The sequence below is a fragment of the Colletotrichum spaethianum genome, assembly GCF_022836535.1.
Source record: "Colletotrichum spaethianum MAFF 239500 DNA, contig50, whole genome shotgun sequence".
In the NCBI taxonomy this organism is placed as follows: Eukaryota; Fungi; Ascomycota; class Sordariomycetes; order Glomerellales; family Glomerellaceae; genus Colletotrichum; species Colletotrichum spaethianum.
The window spans coordinates 238,503-257,240 of record NW_026054820.1 but is presented as its reverse complement, the minus strand read 5'-3'; the positions used below and the strand labels follow the sequence as shown (position 1 = coordinate 257,240).

General features: G+C 27.3%; 1 protein-coding gene across 1 annotated transcript; it reads left to right on the top strand.

Annotated features, from left to right (window-relative positions):
* Nucleotides 1-17,029: 17,029 nt before the first annotated feature.
* On the top strand, nucleotides 17,030-17,467 carry ColSpa_11784 (uncharacterized protein; the record flags this gene model as incomplete). Its single annotated transcript, XM_049277996.1, has 2 exons — nucleotides 17,030-17,164; nucleotides 17,216-17,467. The coding sequence occupies 2 exons, from the start codon at nucleotides 17,030-17,032 to the stop codon at nucleotides 17,465-17,467; spliced, it is 387 nt and encodes a 128-aa protein (XP_049133953.1).
* Nucleotides 17,468-18,738: the final 1,271 nt, after the last annotated feature.

The window sequence follows — 18,738 nt, the reverse complement described above, 5'->3', positions numbered from 1 at the left end:
AAGTAGAGATTATAGCCTTTTTATAGGTAGTAGGGTCTTTATTTGTTGTTATAGTAAGGATATATATAGCTTTATTAAACCTATTTATCTTGTTATTTTGATTATTTATAGTGGAAAGTATTGGTTTAATTATAGGGTAGTCTTTTATAGTATATAAAGCGCTTTCTTAGTCTACTACTTATTTATAGTCTTTAAGCTTATTATTATCCTGCTTAGGAATTTCTACTATTATCTTGGATTTATTATTATTATTATAATTATTATAATTATAATTATTATAATTATTATAATTATAATTATTATAATTATTATTATTTATTATATTATTATTATTTATTAGCTTTATATTTATACCTTTAGGATTTAAGTCTTCTTTTTTACTTTTATAGTTACATAGAGATATCTTATTATTACTACTATTTTCTTTATTATTTATATTTATATTATTATTATAAATAGTAGGAGGTATAAACTGATTTTCTAGAATAATTATATCTCTAGTTTAAAAGGAAGTTTTCTTTTGAAAATCATATACTTTATATATATTATTTCTATAGTTAAGTACTATAGCTTTTATAGCTTTATTATTTAGCTTTTTTATCTTAGGATCTTTATTCTTATAGTAATATATAGATCTAAAAGTTACTATATTATTAATATTAGGCTTTATATTATTACCTATTTTATAAGGGGTCTTATAGTTAAGAGCTTTATAAGGGGTTATATTATATAGATTTACTACTATTAAAGCAGCTTCTCCTTATAAATATAAAGGTAAATTTGCCTATAAAAGTATAGCTCTTATTTTATTAGTTATAGTCTTTATTACTTTTTTTATTATACTATTAAGCTTATAAGTATAAAGTACTTTTATATTATGATTTATTCCTTTAATTATATAGGTATAATTTATAGTATTATTATTAAATTTTAGACTGCTATTTATATTAAAGTCTTTTATTTTATTCTTATTTATATTATTCTTATTTATATATTCTAGAATAGTAGTATTAACTTCTTTTGCTTCTTTAGTTCTAAGTAGTTTTATAGATATAAGTTTAGATTTTCTTTCTAAGAAGATAATAAACTATTAATATTTATTATAGGTAGAAAGTGTTATAGGTCTATAGAGATCAAAAGAGACTTTTTCTATATATTTATAAACCTTATTATAGTTATTAGAATACTTATTAACTTTAGTAGTAAAGTTTACTTTTATATAGGTATTATAAGTATAGTCTTCTTTTATTATATTATTAGTTATATTTATATTATCTTTAAGTTATATTAAGACTTTTTTATTTATATATCCTAGTCTATTATACTACTTTTTATAGTTATTAATCTCTTTATTATATATAACCTTTTTATATTTATAAAGTTTTCTTTTTATATTTATAGTATTTATATATTCTTTATAGTTATTAAGATCCTTTTTATTTAAAACCTTTATATTTAGGTAATATAGATTGTTTTTTATTTTCCTCTTATAAAGGGTTCTTTTATTATTTATATTTATTAAAGATACTTTTATATCTTAGAAAAAGGAGGCTATCTTAAGTCTTCTTAGTCTATTTTGACTTAGAAGATTAATACTTATTTTAGGTATATAATAATAGTCTTTAAGGATATATGTATTATTATTATTAGAAAAAGAAATTATTATATCTTTTTGTAGAGAGATTTTCTTTCTTTTTATATCTCTTTAATTAATATACCTATTTATATAAGTAGTTTTTATAAATAAGGATTTATTACTTATAATATTAATAGTAGTAGTAGTATCTAGGTAAAACGTAATATATTTATTATTTCTAGTTATATATATAGGTTTATTTATATTACTTATTTTATTATTAGTTATAGTTATTATAAAGGAGGTTATATAACTTATATCTTTAAAATCTAAGTTTATTTTACTCTCTTTCTTTTATTAAGGGTTATTTATAACTATATTGCTTATAACTATAATATATATATTTTCTGCGTCTAATTTATCTGATTCTTCTAAATCTTTTTCCTTTATTATAGCCTTTTTAGCTATTAAGGCCTTTTAGGCCTTATAGAGCTTATTTCTCTTTATGTTAGTTTTTTATTGCCTTAAGACTTCTTTCTTAGTATTATCCTTATTTTTCTAGCCTTTAGGGGCTTTAATAGGATATAGGAAGTTATAGTCTTTAACTATATAGTTTTTTAACTTATAGTATATATAGTAAACACCTTTTGTCTTTTTCTAAGGCTTTTTAATTTCTTTTTTAAAAGTAGAAGTAGTATATAATATTATAGAAGAACCTTTTCTTTTTGCTTTATTTATAAGATTTATAAAAAAGGATTTTATAGTATAGGAATTTATATCCTTTTTAAGGGCTTAGGTTATATTAATTATAAAACCTTTATAACTATTATTTAGACTATTTAATACTTAAGCTATAATAACTTATTTTAGTAAAGCTATATCTTTAGAAGATAAGTTATTTATAAGCTCTTTTATTTTATTAAGGTATTTTTTTATAGATTTAAAGGATTCTAAGGAGGTATTAAAGAACTCTTTATAAGTAAAATATTTGTTAATAAAACTAGTAGGTTTATATAGATTTTTTAGTTTTTTTTAGGCCTTATATCCTGTTATAGAGTCTTTTATAACCCTTAAAAGGGAATCTTTATAAAATAGCTTTATAAAAGCTAATATTTTTATGTTATTTTTCTGTTAAGAAGGTATAGTTAGAGGGGTTATAAGACTAGAGTTAATATTTTTATTAATAAGTAAAGCCTTAAATCTAGTTACTTAAACATTATAGTTAAGGCTACTAAAAAGGCGTAGTATATAGATTTTTTCTATAGTATTAATTTAGTTTAAATTTAATTAGAATATAAGGATTTTAGTTGATTTTGGCTGATTAGAGAGAGATATTAGTATTCTAATAGTACTATTAAATTTGTCTTGAAAAATAGGCTTTAAAAGTAGTTAGGTTATTATAATGTTGTTATTAATAGTATAGCGTTGTGTAGTTACCTTAGGTTAAAGATATATATAGGCCTTTAATTAAAGAAGCTTTTATTAGATGGTAGAGTAGTTAGTCTAGTGGTTTAGTTATCCTTTAGATTAACTAATTAAATTAGTAACTTAATTAAAGCTTTTAGGTTTAATTTTAGCTTAAGGTATATAGTCTTTGTTGGATATAGACTAGAAATAACCTTTAACTAGTAAAGTAGAATTGAATTGTGATTGTCCTGGAGCTATAGTAGCGTAAAATATAGTAATAGGTGTAGTGCTTGCTTAGTAAGCCGGTCCCTTTATTCTACTAAATATAAACTGCTAAGTGTAAGGTGTAGTTGCTTTAGAGCTGTATTCTTTAAAATTCCCTTAGCTAATGTAGTACGTCTTTTAGTAAGGTTAAATTTTTTGTTGTATAACTAAGAATTAAGAAGTAAAATTCTTATAATTCTTATATATAAATCTCTTTATAACTTTATAACTAAAAGTCTTATAAATATATAGTTATGTTTTCTAGATTCTTCTTGAAAAATAACCTTTAAAAGTATATATTATTATATATAACTATACTAATATAAACTACTATAAACTAATATAGTTTACTGTATATAAACGTATATACTTCTAAGTATTATATATATTAATGCTTATACTTATCTATAGGTATATATAAATATATATATATATATATAAGAAACTATAAGTACCTCTTAGCGCTTAGATATACGCTTAGATATATACTTAGATACTATATATATCTAAGGGACTTTCTATATAACTAAGAGATATTTTTTCTACTTAGATAGTTTTATAAGAATAACAAAATATAATAAAACCTTAACAGTTAATATATATATACTTTTTCTGTTTACCTTTATTCTTCTTTACTTTTCCTTATAACTATTTATAAATAACCCCTTATTATTCTTACTAGTTATAAGCCTAGCTTAGTAAAGAAAATAACTCTTATACCTTTTATCTTTTTTTATACTTATACCTTTATTTTATATAACAAAAATTTAACTTTACTAAGAGATATACTATATTAGCTAAGGGAATTTTAAGGAATATAGCTCTAAGGCAACTATACCTTACACCTAGCAGTCTATATTCAGCAGAATAAAGAGACCAACTTACTAGGTAAGTACTATACTTATCACTATATTTTACGCTACTATAGCTCTAGGCTAATTATAATTCAATCCTACTTTACTAGTTAAAGGTTATTTCTAGTCTATATTTAACAAAAACTATATACCTTAAGCTGGAATTAAACTTAAGAGCTCTAATTAAGTTACTAATTTAATTAGTTAATCTAGAGGATAACTAAACTACTAGACTAACTACTCTATTATTTAGTAAAAGCTTCTTTAATTAAAGGCCTATATATATCTATAACCTAAGGTAACTATGTAACACTATACTATTAATAATAACCTAACTACTTTTAAGGCCTATTTTTCAAGACGAATTTAACAGTACTATTAGAATACTAATATCTCTTACTAATCAGCCAAAATCAACTAAAATCCTTATATTTTAATTGAATTTAAACTAAATTAATACTATAAAAAAAATCTATATACTATGCCTTTTTAATAGTTTTAATTATAATGTTTAGGTAACTAGATTTAAGGCTTTACTTATTAGTAAAGATATTAACTTTAGTCTTATAACCCTTTTAATTATACTTTTTTAATAAAAGAGTAATATAAAAGTATTAGCTTTTATAAAGCTATTTTATAAGGATTCTCCTTTAAAGGTTATAAAAGACTTTATAATAGGATATAAGGCCTAAAAAAAACTAAAAGATCTATATAAACCTACTGGTTTTATTAATAAATATCTTACTTATAAAGAGTTCTTTAATACCTCCTTAGAATCCTTTAGATTTATAAAAGAATACCTTAATAAGGGAAAAGAGCTTATAGACAACTTATCTTTTAAAGATATAGCTTTACTAAAATAAGTTATTATAGCTTAGGTATTAAATAGTCTAGATAATAGTTATAAAGGTTTTATAATTAATATAACTTAAGCCTTTAAAAAGGATATAAATTCCTATACTATAGAATTTTTTTTTATAAATCTTATAGATAAAGCAAAAAAAAAAAGTTCTTTTTGTTAGAATAACAGCACTAGCTAGTTGTATGACACGCATGACTCAGGGACACACATCATGGCAGAGGGCACAGACTGGATATTCGGCTCTTGGTTATCTAGTAAGGGGATCAAAAGTATATTTATGCTAAACTAACTTAAGGACATATAAGATCATATATCTTGTGTATGAAAGCTAAGTCTTGTAGTTAAGAAGATAATCATAGAAAATATATCTTTAGTTTACCTTAACTTTAACCTAAGTATAATTATATAAATAGGTTCTCTTAGAAAAAAAGAATCTATTTAATACTAATTAGTAGTTACTTAGTAATCTATATAATTACTTTATATAATTATAAATTAGTAAAAGTAAAGAAATAAAACTTAAGCTTTATAGCTAAGCTACTAGGTAGTCTTATACTTTATATAAAGTAAGAAATCCTTAGAGATACCTAAAGAGTTACGCTAAAAAGTCTTTTATGCTAAGAAGCCTTAATCTTATTTATTATTACCTACTAAACTAAACTAGGTAAATAAAATAAAAATAACTTTTATTTTACTATTATATAAAATAAATTCTTATTATTATCTACTAAGCTAAACTAGATAAGAATCTTTATTATACTATATATAGAATATAAAGTGTATACTATAGCACTAAATAAACCAATTTTAATATTATATAATATAAAACGACTACTAAACACAACATAGCTTCCTAAGAGGATCTAGAAGATAATTGTTAAAGCTAATATAATAATATTAATAGATACTTATTAACGTATAAAGAAATAAGTGTAAGAAGTAAAGTCTTACTATATATATAGAAAAAGACTATGAATCCTAGACGCTAAGGAAATCTAGTTAATATTATGTAGGTACTATCTAAAGAAGAGATAACTATATATATTATATATATTAACATAGAAATACTTTATCTTAGATAATTAAAAAAAAACTTAATAATATTATTATATAAAGATTTTAATAAATAGTCTACTTTTTAATAAAAAAAGGTCTATTATACGTTTAAGGCAAAATTTATATAACTTATTAAGCTAAAAAGATTCTAATTACTACTAATAAGAAATATAAATTAATAGCTAGTTAAATTTATTAAGGAGATTAAAAAGAAGTTTAATAAGCAAAAAGAACAGCTTTCTACTTATACAACACTTATACTAAGTTATATAATTATAATAACTTAAATACCTATTTAAAACCCTAAATTAACTTTACCTTAAAACATAGCTAAACTAATAATAGAGCTAATTAAGCCCTTATACAATACATAAACAACCTAAACATTAATTATACAAGAGCAGTTATAATCAGCTTCAGGAAACATACCTCCTAGAACAAGATTCACACAGGAAATTAAGAGTTTTCCACAAATCTAAGGTTATACAACACCTTTATATCAAAAAAATAGTATTTATAACTTATTACTAAAACAAATAATTTAAAATAAATTATATAAGCTAACTATAATTTTAATCTTTTAAAAGGGATAGAGAAAAGACAGGAATTATATAGGTAAGTTATATAATATCTTATATAATAAAGCAAAGGTCTTTATTAGTTTTTGTTAATGCCTTAGGATTACTAAAGACTAATACTATATAGTATTTCCTAATATTTTAGCTAATTATATAAAAGAGTTTTATCTCTATTATATTAGACTAATAAGGAGATAAAATAAGATATATAATATATTAAAAATGCATTTTAATACTAATATTAACTATACTCTCTATTAAATAGATTAGATAAGTTTATCTTTTATATAAGTTAAATAAGATAATCTAAATAAGAATTTAATAGATATATTAGAGATACTCTTAAATAAGATACCCCTTATATAATAAGCACTTAGCCTAGGTTTTTAAAGGAAGATTATACTTTATATATAAGTTACCTAAGCGTATAGAAGTGTACTAGAGCTAAAAACTACTTTAAGTAATCTTAAAGTATATTATACGTATAAGTAATTCTTTTTTAGCTTAAGAGTATTACTATAAGTTACTTTAAATAAGAAATCTATATTATATAATATTAACTTTATAAATAAAAGATACTTTAATAATAAAAGTTACTTATAACTATTATATAATAAACTATTAAATAATAAAGAATTTTCTTAATAACCTTAGAAAGGTTAACTTTTATTATAACCTAAGTTTAATTATATAATATCTAAAAAAAGATATTTTATATATAAAAAGAAGAGTTATTAGTTTATAAATTATTTAGATAAAGAATATAATTATATAAAAGACTAATACCTTTAGGTATATAGTATACTTAAATAAAAACTATAAAAAGATTTTGCTTTATACTTTTTTGACTTTAAAGGAAAAAACCTAGTAGATAAATTATATAATAAGGAAAGAGAATTTATAGGAGATAAAGAGATATTAGCTTTCTTAATATTTTCTTTATTTTTTTATTATATAATAAAAGAGGATATCTTTTTATTATTAAAGATATTAAAGGCCTATTAATTTTTATTATATGATCCTTATATCTTATTATATTAAGGGGAACTATAAGATATAAGAGTAGTAAAGTTCTTTACTATAAAAAAACCTTAAGTCTTTATATATTTATAGGAGAACTTTTGTATAGTAATATCTTAGGGACTAGGATTAGTAAACGTATAATTTAAGGCAAGTGACTTAATTATATTAGTTAATACTATGGAAATAGAGAATTAGCTTGGAAAGGTTATGTATTATATCTTTGATGCTTCTACTCTATTCCTGTTTTTATTGTATAATATAGATAGGTTAAGTGTATATTTTAATAACGTTAATAATGTGATTATATGGCAGGATAGAAAACCTATTCTAGTTGTATGGAAATAGGGTTACTTATTCTTTAATTTTAGTTGTATAGAGGCTAGTATGTTCTTTATAGAAGGATAACTTTAAAGGCTTCATAGATGATTTAGATATCCTTATATAGACCGTCTTTACTACCTCTTGAAGAAGGCTAGGTATTATAATATTAATATTAATATTTTAGAAAAGGTCTAGAAGTTTTGTTATTATTGTTAATTATATGACTTAGTATTAAAGAAGTTTAAGTTTATACTTAAAGATAAAAGCTATTTTAATTATAAGATAATTATAGATATTATATAACTAAGAGACAAGAACGCTTTATATGTTATTAATATAGAGATAAGCTTTTAAGGAGTTATCTTTTTAAAGTCCTTATTTATATGAGATATATAGAATATACTTTGTAAATGCTGGATTAGTATGTACGTTGGTTTACTAGACTATATTATATATAACCTAGGTATAAACTTTATATTAGTAGAATTTAGGAACTATGTTGATATTATAGGTATATTATGTAAAGAAATACTAGTAGAAGCTTACTGGGTAGTAGGTTAGATAGAAAGAGCTTATGCTTTTTTAAGGTGTGTGTATGATATCTTGTATGCTGAGCTTGGGTATAATATAAATAAGGAAATTATCTTTTAGATAGCTATGAAGGTATTGAACGACATAGCTGGTCTATATGGCCTTATATTTACACTACTTGTCTTTAGGATATATCTAAGGATTAATAAGGACTTATTTTTATTGCCTAAAATTACTTAAAGGGTAAAAGTAATCTAAAAGGCAATAAAAATGCTTTAAAGCATTTATGTAGAAGTAGAGATTAATTATATAATTAATACTAGAAATGGCCTTAACCTCTAGAGTATATTATTACTACTAATTCAGAGTGAGGTTCTAGTATGGAGAGAAAATAAGGGATAAACTAGACTATATGAAGTCTAGGCTATAGAAGGCTATATAGTAACAATCAAGATAGTTAATAGTCTTACACAGTTTTGTATAATATATGTTAAACTATACTATTAAAATATAGTATAATTAGATTTAGATATTATATAACTTATTTTTTAGAAACAGCTAAATAAAAAAAAAAAGACTAAAGAAAAGCTAAAAAAGGGCTATATAATAATTATTATATACTAATTAAGTATTTTTATTTTAAAAAAAAAAAGACTATAAGGAGTTAATAGAAAAGTTATAGCTTAATAATATAATTATAATACTAGGTGTTTTATATAAAGAGTTAGACTAAATAAAGATAAATAATTTTATTAATTAAGGAGTTTTTATTTTTATATTGTATAATCTAAAAGAATATAATTACCTTTATATCTATAAGATATAGATAATATAAGAGATTAAGAACTTGTTATTTAAGCTGTATAAGAAGTTAAGACTTATTATATAAAAGTATAAGGACTAAAAGAAAAAAGAACTCTTAACCTAAGTATTTACTATCTAATAAATAAGCTAAAGGCTTATACTTATAATTAGACTTACCCTTATATAAGACTATAAATATAAAAGAGAACTTAGAAATATAACTTAGGTATATATATAATTAAATAATTATTTAACTAAAATAATTATTATATAACTACTTAAAGAGTTAAAAAACAAATACCCTAAGAATATACTTCTCTATATCTTAAAACCACTATATAGCCTAATAAAGTTAGGCCTATACTAGTATAAAACCTATTCTAAGTATTATAAAAAAGATCTAAAGATAATAAAGTTAATATATAATCTATATTTACTATATATAACAAAAGGACTAGATACTTTTAGGATTATAGCTATATAAATAAATAATATACTTAGCTTTACTACACCTACTTTCTCTTAAAGAGAAGAAAAAGAGTTAAGAAAAAAAGGACTTTATATAAAACTAAAGACTACTTTATTGTCTAATAGTAAAATTAACTTTAATAAGAGAAGGATTTAATTGTATAATAACTATATTACTTTTACTTAAAAAGGCTAAGTAAAGTACCTAAAACTTATTAATTTTAATATATATAATATATATTAGTAGTATATTTCCTAAAAAGTAAAAGGAGTATACCTTACATCTATCTATTAACTAGAGGTATTATATAACCTGTTAACTATAGCTTAAACTAAGGAGCCTGATAAAAAGGATATTAAAGCTTTGAATGTATGACTTTAGTAGTAAATCGATAACCTTATATAAGGTCTTATATATATCCCTCTTAATCTCTATTATGTAAAGATGTATATCTTTATGGATAGATTATTTACAAACAACTCAGATTTATTATTATAACTTAGATTTGTTATTATACTAGTTAAAGAAATAGCTTACATAATAATAGACTTTTAGATTAAAAGAAATATTATATATTAGAGTTTAATAAAATATAAGAGAGTTATATAAAGTATACTTATAAGTAAGTTATATAAGATAACTACAGGATTTAATAATAAAATATCTCTTAGTATAATACTTACTAAGATCCTTTATATATTATAACTCCTAAGAATTCTAATTATTATCTATTTAGACTTATAATCTTTATATAAGTACCTTATATAACTAAATATAATAAATAAAAAGAGGCTTATAATTAATATTATAAGTTTATATAAGTTATATAAAAAGAAAAAGATCTTAGAAGTAAGATAAATTAATAGGAAAGATAACCCTATTAATACCTTTACTAAGAAATTACTAAACTTAATACTTAAATAATTAATTATAATAAATATATTAAAGATTTAAATTAAAGTATATATTAAAAGATTAAAAGAAAACACTTAATAATTAATTTATATAACTTTACTATTATATATTACTAATTATCTAAAAATAAAGTATAACCTTAAAAAAATATCTAATATACTTAACTATTACTAATTTTAATCTTAATATTAAATTATACTTTTACTATATCTATAACTTTCTTAAATTACTATATTATATAATCTATTTAATTATTATATAAGATTTTAAGAAAAAGAAGTTATATAATTACTTCTTATTAATAACTATAAAACTAGTAAAAGTACTAAAAAAGTAATTACCTTTACTAATATTTTTACTAAGCTTACTACTAAGTATATAAGGCTTATAAGTATTAGTAACATTAAGAGCCTTATAGTTACTAGGGCTACTATTATTATTATTATTATTATTATTGCCTAAGTTGTTAGACGAATTAATATCTTGACTGTAGTAGGTGTAGTAAGCGCCGTGTGACTACTAGACGTACTCAGCGCAGGCGCTACCCTGAAAGGTAGGAATGTGGGTGTACTGGCAGAAGCATAGAGAATTAATAGTTACACATTTATTACTATAGGTAATAGCTATATGACTATAAGACTAAACTAAGACTATAAGGAAGTAGCTTTAGTAGTAAATAATGCTGGTAATAAACTACTAGATAAAAGTGTTGCTAGTGACGTAGATCTTGATATTACGTAATAGTATATTAATAATAAGACGTTTTTTATTTTATAATTAAGGTTAATATATAAAAACAAAATAAAAGTAAAAGTAATATATATTAATAGCTAAAGCTAATAAAAGAGTATAATTATTAGTGTTACTAGTTAGAAGATAAAGCTAATAACTACTAGACGTATTAGTATATATACTAATATTACTAAAGATTAAACTACTAAGGGTAATAAAAAATATAATAGATTAATTATATAAAGTATTATTAATAAATTAGTAAAAAGAAATATATAAGAGGAAATCTTATATATAAGTAGTTATTATTAGAGTTAATTAAAGAAAAAGGAGAAGATTATTATTAATTAATTATATAAGAAAATAATATATATAAAGAATAAAGAAGAAAAAAAAAAGAGAAAAAGAAAAATAAATAAAAAGGGTTTTAAATAGCTAAGGTTATTATATAAAAGAAGAAAAATATATTAATAGTAAAAGTAGAAGTAAAGTTAATAAGAAAAGAAGGAACTTTATTAACATATAACTTATTTGCTTAACTAGGTAAGAAGAAAATAGATAGTTGTTTAGAGTTTTAATATTAGTGATTTATTATATAACGTAAATGGCTTAACTTATAGGGTTATATAATAAGGTTATTAATGTTATAATTAGCGTAACCTGATTGGACATTGTAGGGAGTTGTGTAGTTATAAAAGAAAAAGTTGTGAGTATTAGAATAACAGCACTAGCTGGTTGTACGACACGCACGACTCAGGGACACACATTATAGCAGAGGGTATAGACTAGATATTTAGCTCTTAGTTATCCAGTAAGGGGATCAAAAGTATATTTATACCAAACTAACTTAGGGACATACAAGATCATATATCTCGTGTACAAAAGCCAAGTCTTGTAGTTAGGAAGATAATCACAGAAAATATATCTTTGGTTTACCTTAACTTTAACCCGAGTATAATTATATAAACGGGTTCTCTTAGAAAGAGAGAATCTATTTAACACTTTTATAATATTATATACTTCTATTTTTAAAAAAGGAATTAAAAAGCCTTAGAAAAAGACAAAGGGTGTTTATTATATATACTGTAAGTAAAAAAACTATATAGTTAAAGACTATAACTTCCTATATCCTATTAAGGCTTTTAAAGGCTAGAAAAATAAGGATAATACTAAGGAAAAGGTCCTAAGGTAATAAAGGACTAATATAAAGAGAAATAAGCTTTGTAAGGCCTAAAAGGCCTTAATAGCTAAAAAGGCTATAATAAAGAAAGAAGATTCTAAAGAATCAGATAAATTAAACGTAAAAAATATGTATATTATAGTTATAGATAATATAGTTATAGATAACCCTTAATAAGAAAAAGAGAGTAAAATAGACTTAGATTTTAAAGATATAAGTTATATAACCTCCTTTATAATAACTATAACTAATAATAAAATAGGTAATATAAATAAACCTATATATATAACTAGAAATAATAAATATATTATGTTTTACCTAGATACTACTACTACTATTAATATTATACGTAATAAATCTTTATTTATAAAGACTACTTATATAAACAAGTATATTAACTAAGGAGATATAAAAAGAAAAAAAATCTTTCTATAAGGAGATATAGTAATTTCTTTTTTTAATAATAATAATATATATATTTTTAAAAATTATTATTATATATTTAAAATAAGTATTAATCTTTTAAGTTAAAATAGACTAAGAAGATTTAAAATAGTCTCTTTTTTCTAAGATATAAAAGTATTTTTAATAAATATAAATAATAAAAGAACCCTTTATAAGAGGAAAATAAAAGATAATTTATATTACTTAAATATAACGTATATGCATAGCGAGTCGCCCATCATAGCGAGCCGCCCACTTTTCCTTAATTCTACACTCTTCACCTTCACAACAACCTTCCTCTACGTACGACCATGAGTTCCTCTTCAAATGAAAGTCGCATTATCCTTGCAATTGAAGCTATTAAAAAGGACCCAAAACTATCCGTTCGAAAAGCAGCTTCTATCTATAAGGTCCCGAGAACTACACTTCGCGACCGACGCGCTGGACTTCTACCACGACGCGAAACTCGTACGAATTCAATGAAGATGACTCAGGTGGAAGAAACTGTGATTCTTGAACGAGTTATTGACCTGATCGATCGAGGATTTCCACCGCGACTTGACGACGTACGAGATATGGCCGATTGTCTCCTTGACGAACGTGACGCGACGCGTGTCGGACCGCGATGGGCAGAGAACTTCGTACGACGCCAACCACAACTAAAGACGCGTTTTCGACGTAGAATCGACTATCAGAGGGCATTGGCTGAAGATCCTGCAATTGTGCAGGCCTGGTTTGCCCTCGTACGAAACACAATCGCGAAGTACGGAATACACGATGACGATGTCTACAATTTTGATGAGACGGGCTTCTTGATGGGAATGCTGTCGCACGCAAAGGTTATTACAACCTCTGACCGCCGTGGAAGGCCTCGTACGAAGCAGCCTGGCAATCGCGAATGGGTTTCTGTCATTCAGGGCGTATGTGCAGATGGCTGGGCGCTGCCTCCATACGTCATTGTTAAGGGCAAATATCACCTACTCTCATGGTATACCAATGGCCAATTCCCACCCGAATGGCGCGTCCACCCTAGCGAAAATGGATGGACTACAAATGAGATTGGCCTAGATTGGCTAAAACATTTTGAAAAGTGCACAAAGTCTCGCACGAAGGGTGTTAAACGGCTCCTAATCCTTGATGGCCACAACAGCCACAAATCCACCAAGTTTGACGATTACTGCAAGGAACACGGCATTATTGCTCTTTGCATGCCTCCGCATTCATCGCACGAGCTTCAGCCTCTTGATGTTGGCTGTTTTAGTCCGCTGAAGGCTTCATATGGCAAGGAAATCGAGAAGATGATGCGGATGCAGATTACGCACATTACTAAGGATGATTTCTTTCCTGCCTTCAAGGCAGCCTTTTTTACTTCAATAAGCAAAGAAAACGTACAAGCTGGTTTTAGACAGGCTGGCCTTGTACCATTCGACCCAGAAGCAGTTCTTTCCCGCCTGGATTTCAAGCCAAAGACGCCAACACCATCCAACTCATGCCCAAGCAGCCAGGGCTCCTGGGACCCAAAGACACCAACCACAGCACATGACGCCGTACGAAGCTCTGCTTCACTTAAGAAAAGAATCACTAGTCATCAAGATAGCTCACCAACTCATTTGTACGAGGTTGTTGATTTGCAAGCTAAAGGTATTAGCAAGTTAGCACACAAACTAGCTCTTGTTGAAGCCGAGTGCCGCGGGCTTCGTACGGCAAATGAGATACTAAGTAAGCGCCGGAGAGCTAAGAAAACCCAACTACGTCTTGGAGGGTCACTTAATACAGCTGAAGCTGAGGCAATACGGGTAGAAAAGGGGTTGTTGATGCTGGAGGCGAAAACATGCGTCAAGAGGGTGCTCGTACGGAGGGGGTGAATCGCGCGGGCGGCGATGTGGTAACTGCGGAAAGACTGGACATAATGTACGAACATGTCAGGTAGTTTGGGAGACCTCTGAAGAAGAGGCTGATGAGTAGTTTCAATTGATTTCGTACGATGTGGCTTAATTGACTTACACAAATGGCTGGAGGGTAGTGAAAGGTGGGCGGCTCGCTATGATGGGCGACTCGCTATGCATATACGTTAAAAGTTTTAAATAAAAAGGATCTTAATAACTATAAAGAATATATAAATATTATAAATATAAGAAGAAAACCTTATAAATATAAAAAGGTTATATATAATAAAGAGATTAATAACTATAAAAAGTAGTATAATAAACTAAGACATGTAAATAAAAAAGTCTTAATATAACTTAAAGATAATATAAATATAACTAATAATATAATAAAAGAAGATTATACTTGTAATACTTATATAAAAGTAAACTTTACTACTAAAGTTAATAAGTATTCTAATAACTATAATAAGGTTTATAAATATATAAAAAAAGTCTCTTTTGATCTCTGTAGACCTATAATACCTTCTACCTATAATAAATATTAATGGTTTATTATCTTCTTAGAAAGAAAGTCTAGACTTATATTTATAAAACTACTTAGAACTAAAGAAGTAAAAGAAGTTAATATTACTATTCTAGAATATATAAATAAGAATAATATAAATAAGAATAAAATAAAAGACTTTAATATAGATAGTGGTCTAGAATTTAATAATAATATTATAAATTATACCTATATAATTAAAGGGATAAATTATAATATAAAAGTACTTTATACTTATAAGCTTAATGGTATAATAGAAAGAGTAATAAGGACTATAACTAATAAAATAAGAGTTATGCTTTTATAGGTAAATTTACCTTTATATTTATAAGGAGAAGTTGCTTTAATAGTAGTAGATCTATATAATATAACTCCTTATAAAGCTCTTAACTATAAGACCCTTTATAAAATAGGTAATAATATAAAGCTAAATATTAATAATATAGTAACTTTTAGATCTATATGTTACTATAAGAATAAGGATCCTAAGATGAAAAAGCTAAATAATAAAGCTATAAAAGTTATAGTACTTAATTATAGAAATAATATATATAAAGTATATGATTTTCAAAAGAAAACTTCTTTTTAGACTAGAGATATAGTTATTCTAGAAAATTAGTTTATACCTTTTACTATTAATAATAATAATATAAATATAAATAATAATATAAATATAAATAATAAAGAAAATAGTAGTAATAATAAGATATCTTTATGTAACTATAAAAGTAAAAGGAAAGACTTAAATCCTAGAGGTATAAATATTAAGCTAATAAATAATAATAATATAATAAATAATAATAATTGTTGAATGGATTCTCTCTTCCTGAGAGAACCCGTTTGTACGATCGTACTCGGGTTAAAGTTAGGGTGAACCAAAGATGTATTTTCCGTGATTATCTTCCTAACTACAAGACTTGGCTTTCGTACACAAGATATATGATCTCGTACGTCCCTGAGTCAGTTCGGCATGAATATACTTTTGATCCCCTCAATGGATAACCGAGGGCCGAATATCCAGTCTGTGCCCTCTGCCATGATGTGTGTCCCTGAGTCGTGCGTGTCGTACAACCAGCTGGTGCTGTTATTCCAACACTCACAACTTTTCTTTTGTGACTGCACGACTCCCTGCGGTGTCCAATCAGGTTGCGCTGATTGTGACATCAATAACCTCATCGTACAACCCTGTGGGTTAGGCCACTTGCGTTGTACGATAAATCACCAATATCAAAACTCCAGGCAACTGTCCATTTCCTTCTTGCCTGGTTGAGCAGGCAAGTCACGTGTTGGTGAAGTTCCTCCTTCCTCGTTGACTTCACTTCTGCTCCTGCTGTTGACGTACCTTCCTTCCTTCGTACGGCAACCTTAGCTATTTAAACCCCTTCTCACTTGTTTTTTCTTTTCCTCTTTTCTTTTCTTCTTCACCCTTCGCACGCGTCGTTTTCCCATACAATCGATCAACGACGATCTTTCCCCTTCTTCCTCAATCAACTCCAACAACAACTACTTGTACGTAGGATTTCCTCTCATACGTTTCCTCTTACTGATTCATCAATAGCACCTCGCACGATCAATCCATCATGTCTCTCGCTGCCCCCGGTGGTTCGATCTTCGGCAACATCGGTATGCATACCGATGCGTCCGGTGGTCGTTGGCTTCGTCTTCCGACTGGCAACGCCAACAATCGCGCTCTTCTGTTGGCTCTGGCCATCAACGTACGTTGCTTTTGTCCTTACCTTGTCTTCGTACGTTAACCTTGACTGCAGGATGAGGAGCGTCTCATCATCAACATGCCGTCGCGCGATATCGAGATCCGCGTCACTAGCAACACTTCTGTCCAGCAGTTTGTTGCCAGCATCATCCGCCGCCAGGGCTACTTCCTTGCGGTCTTGGTTCAGTCTCGTGGTCGTGCGGCCATTGCCTGTGGCAATAAATGCGCGACTACTGACTCCCCGCGCTTCCGCCAGTGCACCCGCATTCCCACCTTTCAGGGTGGCGCCTGCGCCGAGTGCGTCTAGCAGTCGCACGGCGCTCGCTGCACCCACCGCGGTCGAGATGTTGATTCGTCCGACAACCCGGGCGATGATGATGACGATGATGACAACGGCGGCCCCAGCAACTACAAGGCTCCCAACGTCACTAATGCTCGTGAGCCTCGTACGCCTGGCAGCAAGCTTGCAAGAACATCGGCAAGGGCGGTCGCTTCCTTGGCACTTCTGCCAGCCCCATGGTTATCGACAAGGAGTAATCGCACAACTTCTCTTCCCTGAAATCTCGTACGACAATCAGATGGATTGCACGATATGGTAATTCGGGAAGGTTGTGGATATGGTGGAGGTACGATCCGACATTGAGATCGGCATTGGTAGTGGTCAGGTATATCAGATACCTTCTTGAGGTTACACTTCGTTTTCAGATAGTTGGTTACGTACGGCGGTGAGGTCGTACGAATTAATTGTCAAGTGTTTTCTCCTAATCTTTCAACGTACGCCTCGATTCGAATCCTTAATGTGTTTGTTGTAATCAATTGTCAAGTGCTGAGTTTGGCGATTTCTTGGTGAAGGCGTCGGCAGGGTTATCTTTCCCATCAATCCATCTCACTTCTGAGATCTCTTTCTTTTCGTACGACTCACGTAGACTCATAATATCAATCATAAGCCTCTTTTCATCTGTTGTGCCTAGTCGTACGAGGCACTCATATAGAGATCGTGAGTCTGAACAGATGATAACTGGAATCCTTGGGAGTTGTAATGTATGAAGGATCTTGGTGAGTGTCGTACTAAGGGATATCCCACTATCAAATCCTGTGGTCATCCCGTACAACTCGCTTGCAAGTACGCTTCGTGTGACTCTCTTGCACTTTGTTGAACTCCAGTGTATAATGTTTCCTTTGATCTGGAAGTCTGTTGTCGTGCGAGCTGTTTCCTCAGCTAGTATAATAACAAATCCAAGTTGTGACGATAGATCTGAGTTGTTTGCAAATGATCCATCTGTAAAGATATACATCTTCGCACGATGGAGATCAAGAGGATATATGTAAGACCTCGTGTAGAGTTATCGATTTGCCACTGAAGTCGTACATTCAAAGCTTCAATATCCTTCTTACCAGGTTCCTTAGTTTGGGCTGCAGTTGACAGGTCGTATGATGCCTCTGGTTGACAGATAGATGCGAGGTATGCTCCTCTTGCCCTTTGGGAAACATACTGCTGATGTGCATCGTGCGCATCAGGATCAACGAGTTTCAGGTGCTTTGCCTGGCCTTTTTGAGTAAAGGTAATATGGTCATCGT